Source organism: Hyla sarda, unplaced genomic scaffold (genome assembly GCF_029499605.1).
Source record: "Hyla sarda isolate aHylSar1 unplaced genomic scaffold, aHylSar1.hap1 scaffold_146, whole genome shotgun sequence".
Lineage (NCBI taxonomy): Eukaryota > Metazoa > Chordata > Amphibia > Anura > Hylidae > Hyla > Hyla sarda.
This window is the reverse complement of record NW_026608090.1, coordinates 66,028-80,662: the sequence shown is the minus strand read 5'-3', so window position 1 is coordinate 80,662 and position 14,635 is coordinate 66,028. Positions and strand designations below refer to the sequence as shown.

The 14,635-nt window shown below is 52.2% G+C and overlaps 1 protein-coding gene across 4 annotated transcripts; it reads right to left on the bottom strand.

Annotated features, from left to right (window-relative positions):
• Nucleotides 1–4,928: 4,928 nt before the first annotated feature.
• Nucleotides 4,929–13,641, bottom strand: LOC130308080 (cornifelin homolog B-like). 4 transcript variants are annotated; one of them, XM_056552225.1, is made up of 5 exons: nt 13,530–13,641; nt 12,532–13,429; nt 5,949–6,066; nt 5,510–5,688; nt 4,929–5,381 (listed from the first exon to the last, which is right to left on the bottom strand). In XM_056552225.1, exons 3-5 carry the CDS (start codon nt 6,061–6,063, stop codon nt 5,202–5,204), a joined length of 474 nt encoding a protein of 157 aa, XP_056408200.1. In that variant the 5' UTR covers nt 6,064–6,066; nt 12,532–13,429; nt 13,530–13,641; the 3' UTR covers nt 4,929–5,201. The 4 variants fall into 4 exon arrangements, with proteins under 4 accessions (XP_056408200.1, XP_056408197.1, XP_056408199.1 ...); XM_056552222.1 differs by lacking the exons at nt 12,532–13,429; nt 13,530–13,641 and adding exons at nt 7,433–7,508; nt 8,579–8,593; XM_056552224.1 differs by lacking the exon at nt 13,530–13,641 and having other exon boundaries at nt 12,532–13,525.
• Between the last annotated feature and the right edge of the window lie 994 nt (nt 13,642–14,635).

Genomic DNA, 14,635 nt, shown 5'->3' with positions numbered 1-14,635 from the left:
CCAAACCAGGGGTGCCTCCAGCTGTTGCAAGACTACAACTCCCAGCATGTTGGACTATATAGTAGTATATAGTATAGGTCAATGTTTCCAAACCAGGGGTGCCTCCAGCTGTTGCAAGACTACAACTCCCAGCATGTTGGACTATATAGTAGTATATAGTATGGGTCAGTGTTTCGCAAACAGGGGAGCCTCCAGCTGTTGCAATGCTACTACTCCCAGCATGTTGGACTATATAGTAGTATACAGTTTAGGTCAGTGTTTCCCAACCAGGGGTGCCTCCAGCTGTTGCAAAACTACAACTCCCAGCATGTTGGACTATATAGTAGTGTATAGTATAGGTCAGTGTTTCCCAACCAGGGGTGCCTCCAGCTGTTGCAAAACTACAACTCCCAGCATGTTGGACTGTATAGTAGTATATAGTACAGGTCAATGTTTCCCAACCATGGGTGCTTCCAGCTGTTGCAAGACTACAACTCCCAGCATGTTGGACTATATAGTAGTATATAGTATGGATCAGTGTTTCGCAAACAGGGGTGCCTCCAGCTGTTGCAAAGCTAGTACTCCCAGCATGTTGGACTATATAGTAGTATACAGTATGGGTCAGTGTTTCGCAAACAGGAGTGCCTCCAGCTGTTGCAAAGCTAGTACTTCCAGCATGTTGGACTATATAGTAGTATACAGTTTAGGTCAGTGTTTCCCAACCAGGGGTGCCTCCAGCTGTTGCAAAACTACAACTCCCAGCATGTTGGACTATATAGTAGTATACAGTTTAGGTCAGTGTTTCCCAACCAGGGGTGCCTCCAGCTGTTGCAAAACTACAACTCCCAGCATGTTGGACTGTATAGTAGTATATAGTACAGGTCAATGTTTCCCAACCATGGGTGCCTCCAGCTGTTGCAAGACTACAACTCCCAGCATGTTGGACTATATAGTAGTATATAGTATAGGTCAATGTTTCCAAACCATGGGTGCCTCCAGCTGTTGCAAAGCTACTACTCCCAGCATGTTGGACTATATAGTAGTATATAGTACAGGTCAATGTTTCCCAACCATGGGTGCCTCCAGCTGTTGCAAGACTACAACTCCCAGCATGTTGGACTATATAGTAGTATATAGTATGGATCAGTGTTTCGCAAACAGGGGTGCCTCCAGCTGTTGCAAAACTACAACTCCCAGCATGCCCGGACAGCCGTTGGCTGTCCGGGCATGCTGGGAGTTGTAGTTTTGCAACAGCTGGAGGCGCTCTGGTTGGGAAACACTAGTATAGTATATGGTGCAACATTCCGGGAAGAATGGTTGGATAAATAGCTAAACCACTCCTGGTAACACGTGGCCGATGCTGCGCAGGTGACGGCACGTTCAGCTATGTCAGGTATGTGAGTCGATGGGCGCACACCAGAGCAGGTGACAGCACACAGTGTCTGGCAGCGGCACAGTAAGGGCCAATACTGTACACGAGAATGAGCAGCTATATGTGGTGGCCCAGTGGGGGGCCGAGTACTAAGCAGGTTTCCTGGACTGTAACTTGTGTATTTCAGGTCTACAGCGTTCAGAGGGTTAAATTGTTCACTTTGCATTTTGGCGCAGAAGCCAGGCCCAAGTCCGCCCTCCTCTCCTGGGGGGACGAGGTGGACCTTACCATGTCCCAGGTAGTTAAAGGGGTACTCCGCCCCTAGACATCTTGGGGGAGGTTTATCAAAACCTGTCCAGTTGCTGAGTTGCCCATAGCAACCAATCAGATCGCTGCTTTCATTTTTGAAAAGGCCTCTGAAAAATAAAGGAAGTGATCTGATTGGTTGCTATGGGGATAAGATGTCTGATCGCGGGATCCCGTTGCTTTACCCAGGGTTAGTTTAGAGTGTTGGGTGCAGCACCAGAGGCTCGTCACACCATGGCCACGCCCCCTCAATGCAAGTCTATGGGAGGGGGCATGACGGCCCCTCCCATAGACTTTCATTGAGGGGGCGTGGCCGTGACTTCACGAGTGGGGTGCGGCTGTGACATCATGATCCTCTGCCCCGCATCACCAGTCATAGTTCGCTCCGTGCACCGGATGTCTGGGGTGCCACAGGTGAGATCGTGGGGGTCCCCAGCGGCGGGACCCCCAGGATCAGACATCTTATCTCCTATCCTTTGGATAGGGGATAAGATGTCTAGGGACGGAGTACCCCATTAAGTCAGGGCTCGTCCTTGTCTTCTCTGTCATCCCTGAGCCTGGGTACTGCTAATGTCTGGCATACCTCCTACCAATAGAAGTAGTAGGGAGTCGGCACTCGTATGGGTGGTGGTGCGCGTGGACCAGAGGTGCAAATAGTAGGTAGAAGGAATCCCGGCACTCACTGGATATGCTAAATCACAAATGTTTATTTATCCATATGCAAGGCAATGCAAAGTAGCGACTCACAGGACGCGTTTCGGCCAAGTGGCCTTTGTACCTCCTACCAATAGACCACATATCAGTATCAGTCATTCCTGAGCCTAGCACAAGCCCCGATTACAAGGATACAGTCTCCATTGCTACTCCAAGAGCCGGGCTCCGGTCCTGCAGGAACCTTTGGGCTCTTTCCCCTATTGGGAATACAACAGCATGTACCATATACAGTATTGTGTATTGACATGACTTGACCAGTAGATGGCAATGCACACTAAGGTTGTTCTCTCTCTATCTCGTCCACAGGACCGGCCCTTGAGGTATGCGAGCTGCGCGACATTGATATGAATGGACACTGTGTATTGTCTATGCTTCACTTTTCCTGTGGGGGCACTATAGGGACAATGGGGGAGATTTATCAAAACCCGTCCAGAGGAAAAGTTGCTGAGTTGCCCATAGCAACCAATCAGATTGTTTCTTTCACTTTTCAGAGGCCTTGTTAAAAGTGAAAGAAGCGATCTGATTGGTTGCTATGGGTAACTCAGCAACTTTTCCTTTAGACAGGTTTTGATAAATCTCCCCCAATGACAACATACTGCCAGGTCATAGCTGATCACTGGGGGGGGGGTAAACGTCAAGGGATTGCCAAAGTGAAGCCCCCCCCCCCCCCCCTAGAAGCACTAGAGCAAGGCGGAGCAAGGCTGAATAACTGTGTCAAGCACCGCCCCCGAGGTCCTGCTTTAGGCAGAGCAGTGGATTAGTATTACCTACAGTGACCCGTTAAGGTTTGTATTGTGGCCTTTGTGGGTGGTTTGATGTGGCCCTCAGAGCAGACGCCCCTGATATGAAGTCATTTAAAGGAGTACTCTGCCCCTAGACATCTTATCTAGGGAATAAGATGTCTGATCGCGAGGGGCCCCGAAATCTCTGTACAGCACCTACAGTTCGTTGTTTGGAACGCTGGGTGCGGGCAGCAGGGGTCAGGACTTCACGACCACGCTCCCCTCGTGATGTCACACCACACCCCCTCAATGCAAGCCTATGCCGCCACGCCTCCTCCCATAGGCTTGCATTGAGGGAGCGTGGTGTGACATCACGACGGGGCATGGTCATGAAGTCACGACCCCGGCCGCCCGCTCCAAACGTTTGAAACAAAATGTTCCGAACGCTGGGACAGCGGAGTACCCCTTTAGGGAGCAGTAAAGCTAAGTTACAATACTGAGCACTTTATTATATTCTATGGTCCCAGCTGACCGACCGGATGGCCCACATGAGGACCACCAAGGTTTGTGCCTGAAATCTCCCACACTCCTCTCGTGGCCCGTCCTCCTGGCTGTGGAGACAGTATATACTTCAGGTCATGATTCGGCACACACCTTTATTTATTGTAAGGGTGCGGTGCCCTTATGGGTTTCCCTCCTGACAGGCCACGGGACATGTGTTCTACCTTTGTAAACCAGGCTGTCATGTCTGGGGGGGTCAGTACTTTTAGGCCCAGAGTGATGGGTGGGCAGCAACCTATGTCAATGACAGGGCAAGAGTGTCTTCTCCCTACAGGGTAGTAAAAGAAGCCACTGGTCCTTGAGCCTTGCATGGCCTTCCGGCTTGGAGAATTGGGGTAAGAAGTTGTGATTCCTTCTCCATTATATTGACCCTGACCAACTCTACATGGAGACACCATGTTTACTTAGATGGCTCCTCCAGGGCACGTGTGGCACCTTTAGTCTACCAGTCTACCATGACTTGTCAACATGGGTTCATTGGGTATTACCTGTATATGGACTGGTCCTTCACCAAGTCTTGTGGCTCAGAGGGTAAGGAATATACTGGGGACTCTTGTGGCTCAGAGGGTAAGGAATATACTGGGGACTCTTGTGGCTCAGAGGGTAAGGAATGTACGGGGGACTCTTGTGGCTCAGAGGGTAGGGAATATACTGATGACTCTTGTGGCTCAGAGGGTAGGGAATATACTGGGGACTTGTGGCTCAGAGGGTAAGGAATACACTGGGGTCTCTTGTGTCTCAGAGGGTAAGGAATATACTGGGGACTCTTGTGGTTCAGAGGGTAAGGAATATACTGGGGGCTCTTGTGGCTCAGAGAGTAAGGAATATACTGGGGGCTCTTGTGTCTCAGAGGGTAAGGAATATACTGGGGGCTCTTGTGGCTCGGAGGGTAAGGAATATACTGGGGGCTCTTGACCTTTTGGGACAGGCTTGTGACTATATTCTATTTCCCTATCTTGTAGCACTTGGACCTCCGCAGGTCATCAGAACAGAAGCTGGGGTACCATAGATGCTCCGGTTCTGATGCATGGCAGGAGGTCCAGGTGAGTGATGGTGTCCAGACCTATAGTATGACCAGATACGATGCACCAGTATGGTCTCGGTCTGGTGGACTTCTCTCTAATCATGTGGTCTGATATCTTTCTGCCAATGACCTTCATGATACATTCTCTATTAAACCATTATCCAATCCAGTGACCGGACTGGTGGTGGTTTGGAGATGTTTTCGATGTTGGACACACAATGATCTGTATCTCCAATCCATATGAGAAAACTTGGTTTATTGATGAAGAATCTTACAAGATGATTGTTTATAGGGAGGAAGCCCCAATCTCTGGGTCATGGTTGTGGTCTGTAGTGGGATCTTCGGAGGGTAGACCTCAATAGTAGATGAAACTGCTCTTCGTGACTGCTGATCCCTGTCCATAGACATTTATTGGTTGGGTTCTATACGGCACGTGCACTCGCTACTCTAGAAATCTCCTCCACAATGGTGTCTCTTCAGGATCTCAACAAGGTGCTCCTCCTGGTGGATGGACTACTTGGGCCTAGTAGGTTGGAGGAGGATATGCTTGGTAGGGTTGAGGATGTCCTGGCCCCACCATAGTAGTCGTCTGGGCTGTCATGAAGGTGACCGGCTGCTTCTTCTTCTTGATCTCGCGAGCCATCTGGCACCAGCTGCAGGAGAAGCAGCAGTAGAGCATACAGCAGTCATCGCAGATGGCGCCCTGGACAGAGAGAGACGGGTCAGGCCATACGGTATTTAGAATCCAGGATTACTCCATCCCCATCCTGACACATCCAATGATGGGACCAGACCTGGTGCCGGGCCCACAATAATATGGGTCATACTCACCTTAATACGATATCGTTCCCGGACAGCAGCTCGCATGGCCAGTGAGATCGGGGGGCAAGCTAGAGTAGTTCCAAAGTATCCAAGACATCCGGGGTCCAGAAGGGGGAGGCAAAGACATTCTCCAAAATCACTGACCGTCTTACACTGGAAACATGGCAGACACCAGAAGGCGCAGCAGCCTGGAGGGCAAGAAGGGCAAGAAGATGAAGTCAGGACAAGGCTCTGAGAATGGTCCAACCCAACCACATACCCCAAACTGTGTCCAACCCACACTAGGAATCCATGGCCCACAGAATATTCTGGAAGTCTGACCCCAGCACTAATCCAAGGACTTCCACATCATCCATAAGAAGTCCTCCCCGCCCCAGAACAACGATAAGAGAGTATAAAAGACCCTCGCTTTATCCAGAGGACCTCCAAGAATGATTAGAGGACTTACATATGCCCATGTCCTGACAACAGTCACAGACCCCCGAACTCCACTCATTTGTATTCACGAAGTTGATGGACATAGCTTGGCCGACCTGAACCGGCTGCACGGAGACGGGCTGCATGGTCTGATGATAGAAGAGAAGACCTCAGAGATCAGATCACAATACAATGATATCTATGCTGAAGACTGAGAGTCCTGAAGGAATAATGAGAAAACTAAGAATATACCTCATCTACTGTCACACAACAGAGCTAAATCCATTAATACTCCTCAATCCCCAGTCATCTACCATCCAATCCCCTCTATAGTGTCCATCAATACTCCTCAATCCCCAGTCATCTACCATCCAATCCCCTCTATACTGTGTCCCTCAATACTCCTCAATCCCCAGTCATCTACCATCCAATCCCCTCTATACTGTGTTCACCAATACTCCTCAATCCCCAGTCATCTACTATATAATCCCCTCTATACTGTGTCCTCCAAAACTCCTCAATCCCCAGTCATCTACCATCTAATCCCCTCTATACTGTGTTCACCAATACCCCTCAATCCCCAGTCATCTACCATCTAATCCCCTCTATACTGTGTCCACCAATACTCCTCAATCCCCAGTCATCTACCATCTAATCCCCCCTATACTGTGTCCTCCAATACTCCTCAATCTAATCCTCTCTGGGGATTGAGGAGTATTGGAGGACACAGTATAGAGAGGATTAGATGGTAGATTACTGGGGATTGAGGAGTATTGGTGGACACAGTATAGAGAGGATTAGATGGTAGATGACTGGGGATTGAGGAGTATTGGAGGACACAGTACAGTCATCTACCATCTAATCCTCTCTATACTGTGTTCACCAATACTCCTCAATCCCCAGTCATCTACCATCAAATCCTCTCTATACTGTGTCCACCAATACTCCTCAATCCACAGTCATCTACCATCTAATGTCCTCTATACTGTGTCCTCCAATACTCCTCAATCCCCAGTCATCTACCATTTATGAAGTGCCTGTTCCTACATGAGTGTGCACCAGTAGGTGAGAGGCACTACAGATAAGGAGAACAAACACAAAATTCTTGTCAAGTTGCTATGTGAGTTGTTGACCATAATAAAGTGGTACTCCGAGGACGATAATCTGTTTATCTACAATGGTCATTGACGTGAAAGCTCCAGGCACGCAACTTGTTGGGCTGATTGTGATAACAGGCAGTGACCGGCGGATCCAGTCTGTATATCTCCTCTTCCGCCCAAATGAGGTTCTCGTCCCGTCATCAGATCCCGTCTTATTCCTTTCTTTCTGTTTTAGGAATAGTTTGTCTTGTTTCCTTCTTCAAGAATGTCTGTACAGTAATGTCGGCCACCCATCCCTGTGTCTATATTCATGACATCCCTCGTGTCCTCCCGTCTGTACCTCCATCCATGACATCCCCCGTGTCCTCCCGTCTGTACCTCCATCCATGACATCCCCCGTGTCCTCTGTCTGTACCTCCATCCATGACATCCCCCGTGTCCTCCCGTCTGTACCTCCATCCATGACATCCCCCGTGTCCTCCCGTCTGTACCTCCATCCATGACATCCCCCGTGTCCTCTGTCTGTACCTCCATCCATGACATCCCCCATGTCCTCCCGTCTGTACCTCCATCCATGACATCCCCCGTGTCCTCTGTCTGTACCTCCATCCATGACATCTCCTCATGTCCTCCCGTCTGTACCTCCATCCATGAAATCCCCCCGTGTCCTCCCGTCTGTACCTCCTTCCATGACATCCCCCGTGTCCTCTGTCTGTACCTCCATCCATGACATCCCCCGTGTCCTCTGTCTGTACCTCCATCCATGACATCCCCCCGTGTCCTCCCGTCTGTACCTCCATCCATGACATCCCCCGTGTCCTCCCGTCTGTACCTCCTTCCATGACATCCCCCGTGTCCTCCCGTCTGTACCTCCATCCATGACATCCCCCGTGTCCTCTGTCTGTACCTCCATCCATGACATCCCCCGTGTCCTCTGTCTGTACCTCCATCCATGACATCCCCCCGTGTCCTCCCGTCTGTACCTCCATCCATGACATCCCCCATGTTCTCCCGTCTGTACCTCCATCCATGACATCCCCCCCGTGTCCTCCCGTCTGTACCTCCATCCATGACATCCCCCGTGTCCTCCCGTCTGTACCTCCATCCATGACATCCTCTGTGTCCTCTGTCTGTACCTCCATCCATGACATCCCCCGTGTCCTCTGTCTGTACCTCCATCCATGACATCTCCTCATGTCCTCCCGTCTGTACCTCCATCCATGAAATCCCCCCGTGTCCTCCCGTCTGTACCTCCTTCCATGACATCCCCCGTGTCCTCCCGTCTGTACCTCCATCCATGACATCCCCCGTGTCCTCTGTCTGTACCTCCATCCTTGACATCTCCTCATGTCCTCCCGTCTGTACCTCCATCCATGACATCCCCCCGTGTCCTCCCGTCTGTACCTCCATCCATGACATCCCCCCCGTGTCCTCCCGTCTGTACCTCCATCCATGACATCTCCTCATGTCCTCCCGTCTGTACCTCCATCCATGACATCCCCCCGTGTCCTCCCATCTGTATCTCCATCCATGACATCCCCCCGTGTCCTCCCGTCTGTACCTCCATCCGTGACATCCCCCGTGTCCTCCCGTCTGTACCTCCATCCATGACATCCCCCCGTGTCCTCCCATCTGTATCTCCATCCATGACATCCCCCGTGTCCTCCCATCTGTACCTCCATTCATGACATCCCTCGTGTCCTCCAGTCTGTACCTCCATCCATGACATCCCCCGTGTCCTCCCGTTTGTACCTCCATCCATGACATCCCTCGTGTCCTCCAGTCTGTACCTTCATCCATGACATCCCCCGTGTCCTCCCGTCTGTACCTCCATCCATGACATCCCCCGTGTCCTCTGTCTGTACCTCCATCCATGACATCCCCCATGTCCTCCCGTCTGTACCTCCATCCATGACATCCCCCGTATCCTCCTGTCTGTACCTCCATCCATGACATCCCCCGTATCCTCCTGTCTGTACCTCCATCCATGACATCCCCCGTATCCTCCCGTCTGTACCTCCATCCATGACATCCCCTCGTGTCCTCCCGTCTGTACCTCCATCCTTGATATCCCCCGTGTCCTCCCGTCTGTACCTCCATCCGTGACATCCCCCGTGTCCTCCCATCTGTACCTCCATCCATGACATCCCACGTGTCCTCCCATCTGTACCTCCATCCATGACATCCCACGTGTCCTCCCGTCTGTACCTCCATCCATGACATCCTCTGTGTCCTCCCGTCTGTACCTCCATCCATGAAATCCCACGTGTCCTCCCGTCTGTACCTCCTTCCATGACATCCCCCGTGTCCTCCCGTCTGTACCTCCTTCCATGACATCCCCCGTGTCCTCCCGTCTGTACCTCCATCCATGACAACCCCCCATGTCCTCCCATCTGTACCTCCATCCATGACATCCCCCGTCTCTAACTCCATCCATGACATCCCCCCATGTCCTCCCATCTGTATCTCCATCCATGACATCCCCCCATGTCCTCCCATCTGTACCTCCATCCATGACATCCCCCCATGTCCTCCCATCTGTATCTCCATCCATGACATCCCCCGTGTCCTCCCGTCTGTACCTCCTTCCATGACATCCCCCCGTGTCCTCCGTCTTTACCTAAATCCAAGACACCCCCGTGTCCTCCCGTCTGTACCTCCATCAATGACATCCCCTGTGTCCTCCCGTCTGTACCTCCATACATGACATCCCCCGTGTCCTCCCGTCTGTACCTCCATCCCGTGACATCCCCCGTGTCCTCCCGTCTGTACCTCCATCCCGTGACATCCCCCGTGTCCTCTGTCTGTACCTCCATCCATGACATCCCGTGTCCTCCCCTCTGTACCTTCATCCATGATATCCCCCGTGTCCTCCCGTCTGTACCTCCATCCATGACATCCCCCGTGTCCTCCCGTCTGTACCTCCATCCATGACATCCCCGTGTCCTCCCGTCTGTACCTCCATCCATGACATCCCCCGTGTCCTCTGTCTGTACCTCCATCCATGACATCCCGTGTCCTCCCCTCTGTACCTTCATCCATGATATCCCCCGTGTCCTCCCGTCTGTACCTCCATCCATGACATCCCCCGTGTCCTCCCGTCTGTACCTCCATCCATGACATCCCCCGTGTCCTCTGTCTGTACCTCCATCCATGACATCTCCTCATGTCCTCCCGTCTGTACCTCCATCCATGAAATCCCCCCGTGTCCTCCCGTCTGTACCTCCATCCATGACATCCTCTGTGTCCTCCCGTCTGTACCTCTATCCATGACATCCCCCCGTGTCCTCCCGTCTGTACCTCCATCCATGACATCCTCTGTGTCCTCCCGTCTGTACCTCCATCCATGACATCCCCCGTGTCCTCCAGTCTGTACCTCCATCCATGACATCCCCGTGTCCTCCTGTCTGTACCTCCATCCATGACATCCCCCGTATCCTCCCGTCTGTACCTCCATCCATGACATCCCCCCGTGTCCTCCAGTCTGTACCTCCATCCATGACATCCCCCGTATCCTCCTGTCTGTACCTCCATCCATGACATCCCCCGTATCCTCCCGTCTGTACCTCCATCCATGACATCCCCCCGTGTCCTCCAGTCTGTACCTCCATCCATGACATCCCCCGTATCCTCCTGTCTGTACCTCCATCCATGACATCCCCCGTATCCTCCCGTCTGTACCTCCATCCATGACATCCCCTCGTGTCCTCCCGTCTGTACCTCCATCCTTGATATCCCCCGTGTCCTCCCGTCTGTACCTCCATCCGTGACATCCCCCGTGTCCTCCCATCTGTACCTCCATCCATGACATCCCACGTGTCCTCCCGTCTGTACCTCCATCCATGACATCCTCTGTGTCCTCCCGTCTGTACCTCCATCCATGAAATCCCCGTGACCTCCCATCTGTACCTCCATCCATGACATCCCACGTGTCCTCCCGTCTGTACCTCCTTCCATGACATCCCCCGTGTCCTCCCGTCTGTACCTCCTTCCATGACATCCCCCGTGTCCTCCCGTCTGTACCTCCATCCATGACAACCCCCCATGTCCTCCCATCTGTACCTCCATCCATGACATCCCCCGTCTCTTACTCCATCCATGACATCCCCCCATGTCCTCCCATCTGTATCTCCATCCATGACATCCCCCCATGTCCTCCCATCTGTACCTCCATCCATGACATCCCCCCGTGTCCTCCCATCTGTATCTCCATTCATGACATCCCCCCATGTCCTCCCATCTGTATCTCCATCCATGACATCCCCCCATGTCCTCCCATCTGTATCTCCATCCATGACATCCCCCCGTGTCCTCCCATCTGTACCTGCATCCGTGACATCCCCCGTGTCCTCCCGTCTGTACCTCCTTCCATGACATCCCCCCGTGTCCTCCGTCTTTACCTAAATCCAAGACACCCCCGTGTCCTCCCGTCTGTACCTCCATCAGTGACATCCCCTGTGTCCTCCCGTCTGTACCTCCATACATGACATCCCCCGTGTCCTCCCGTCTGTACCTCCATCCCGTGACATCCCCCGTGTCCTCCCGTCTGTACCTCCATCCCGTGACATCCCCCGTGTCCTCTGTCTGTACCTCCATCCATGACATCCCGTGTCCTCCCCTCTGTACCTTCATCCATGATATCCCCCGTGTCCTCCCGTCTGTACCTCCATCCATGACATCCCCCGTGTCCTCCCGTCTGTACCTCCATCCATGACATCCCCGTGTCCTCCCGTCTGTACCTCCATCCATGACATCCCCCGTGTCCTCTGTCTGTACCTCCATCCATGACATCTCCTCATGTCCTCCCGTCTGTACCTCCATCCATGAAATCCCCCCGTGTCCTCCCGTCTGTACCTCCATCCAGGACATCCCCCGTGTCCTCCCGTCTGTACCTCCATCCATGACATCCCCCGTGTCCTCCAGTCTGTACCTCCATCCATGACATCCCCCGTGTCCTCCCGTCTGTACCTCCATCCATGACATCCCCCGTGTCCTCCAGTCTGTACCTCCATCCATGACATCCCCCGTGTCCTCCTGTCTGTACCTCCATCCATGACATCCCCCGTATCCTCCCGTCTGTACCTCCATCCATGACATCCCCCCGTGTCCTCCAGTCTGTACCTCCATCCATGACATCCCCTGTATCCTCCTGTCTGTACCTCCATCCATGACATCCCCCGTATCCTCCCGTCTGTACCTCCATCCATGACATCCCCTCGTGTCCTCCCGTCTGTACCTCCATCCTTGATATCCCCCGTGTCCTCCCGTCTGTACCTCCATCCGTGACATCCCCCGTGTCCTCCCGTCTGTACCTCCATCCATGACATCCCCCGTGTCCTCCCATCTGTACCTCCATCCATGACATCCCCCGTGTCCTCCTGTCTGTACCTCCATCCATAACATCCCCCATACCCCTATATCCCCCCTTTCTGTTCCTCCATTCATGACTGCACCCCCTCCCCCCCCCACTCCCAATGCCCCAGCGGTCTCGCTCTCCACTCACGCTGCACTCACTTCTGCTCCTGTTGCTCTCTCTCCACTCACTGCCGGGACCCGTTAGGACTGAAGCTTTTTGTGTGTGAACCCGGTCGGACCAGTTTATTTGTTGTAGAGGAGGCAGTCATAGTGTGATACGGGAATCCTCCCTGCAACCAGTCAACTTACATTGTTGACTTACAAAGTTATTCTATTGTCCATAACAAAAGCGTTTGGAGACGTGATGATGGGCAACGGACGCCTGACAATCATGGGGGGTCAGGACTCGCGTTCTGTTTTGGGTTGGTATGGAGACTCCAGGTCAGGCGTGCGGATAATTCTGAGCAACCATCAAACCATGGGTTGAGAGGTGAAGGGCGCGGTCAGAAACCCTCACACGACATCGGTTTCATCTTGTGAAATGAAAACTAGTAAAGAAAACCAACATCCTGAAATACGTGGACCGTCTGCCCAATGACCTACCTGACCACCAATGATACAACCAACCACAGGGTATAGAACCCAAACGGTCCAAAGACCACAAAGAACTAATGCATTCATGCTCCACTTATAAAGGGAGTATATCAGGACTTTAGTTTTTTTAGGATAGGCCCCCAATGTTCTGTGGGTCTACCCATCCCCTTCATTTAGTACACTGCGGCAGCGGCTCAGCTATACGGGCAACTAGAACCGATACTACAGCCCAGACCCATCAAGTGAGTAGGACTGAAGAGCAGTACCCACCTGGAAAAATACTGAAGGGCTCCTGTATAGAGACGAGGGTCCTGGAGGTCGGACCCCTTATATGAATGGCAGAGATGGATCCATATACACGGGGCCATGTCTGAGATGTGTGATATGGACCTGATATCCCATAACCTGTGTGAGCTCTGACTGTATAGAGGGGCCCGGGGGGCGTCTGCCAATAAACTTCTATCTACTTGGGCCAAAAGAAAGGTTACAAAATGAAAGAAAGGAGGCGCTAAAGGTTCTGAAATCATCAACCATTTTGGTCTGGACTGGAGGGATCAACCCACCAGATATCTTCTATAAGAGACATCACTATACACAGGTGTGACTCCTCCTCTATACTTCACCACTATACACGGGTGTGACTCCTCCTCCTCCTCTATACATCACCACTATACACGGGTGTGACTCCTCCTCCTCCTCTAGACTTCACCACTATACACGGGTGTGACTCCTCCTCCTCTATACATCACCACTATACACGGGTGTGACTCCTCCTCCTCCTCTATACATCACCACTATACACGGGTGTGACTCCTCCTCCTCTATACATCACCACTATACACGGGTGTGACTCCTCCTCCTCCATACATCACCACTATACACGGGTGTGACTCCTCCTCTATACTTCACCACTATACACGGGTGTGACTCCTCCTCCTCCTCTATACATCACCACTATACACGGGTGTGACTCCTCCTCTATACTTCACCACTATACACGGGTGTGACTCCTCCTCCTCCTCTATACATCACCACTATACACGGGTGTGACCCCTCCTCCTCTATACATCACCACTATACACGGGTGTGACTCCTCCTCCTCTATACATCACCACTATACACGGGTGTGACTCCTCCTCCTCTATACATCACCACTATACACGGGTGTGACTCCTCCTCCTCTATACATCACCACTATACACGGGTGTGACTCCTCCTCCTCTATACATCACCACTATACACGGGTGTGACTCCTCCTCCTCTATACATCACCACTATACACGGGTGTGACTCCTCCTCCTCTATACATCACCACTATACACGGGTGTGACTCCTCCTCCTCTATACATCACCACTATACACGGGTGTGACTCCTCCTCCTCCTCTGTACATCACCACTATACAGGTGTGACTCCTCCTCCTCTATACATCACCACTATATACGGGTGTGACTCCTCCTCCTCTATACATGGGTGTGACTCCTCCTCCTCTATACATCACCACTATACAGGTGTGACTCCTCCTCTATACATCCCCACTATACACAGGTGTGACTCCTCCTCCTCTATACATCACCATTATACACAGGTGTGACTCCTCCTCCTCTATACATGACCACTAAACACGGGTGTGACTCCTCCTCTATACATCACTATACACAGGTGTGACT

What these genes read in the sequence shown, in the direction of transcription:
- LOC130308080 (XM_056552222.1), bottom strand. Translation starts at nt 7,480, where the DNA reads ATGGATGGAGGTACAGACGGGAGGACACGGGGGATGTCATGGATGGAG. An exon ending in TTGTCAGGACATGGGCATAT is followed by an intron (nt 5,689 to 5,948) that starts GTAAGTCCTCTA and finishes CTTGCCCTCCAG; the next exon opens with GCTGCTGCGCCTTCTGGTGT. An exon ending in GGGAACGATATCGTATTAAG is followed by an intron (nt 5,382 to 5,509) that starts GTGAGTATGACC and finishes CTCTCTGTCCAG; the next exon opens with GGCGCCATCTGCGATGACTG.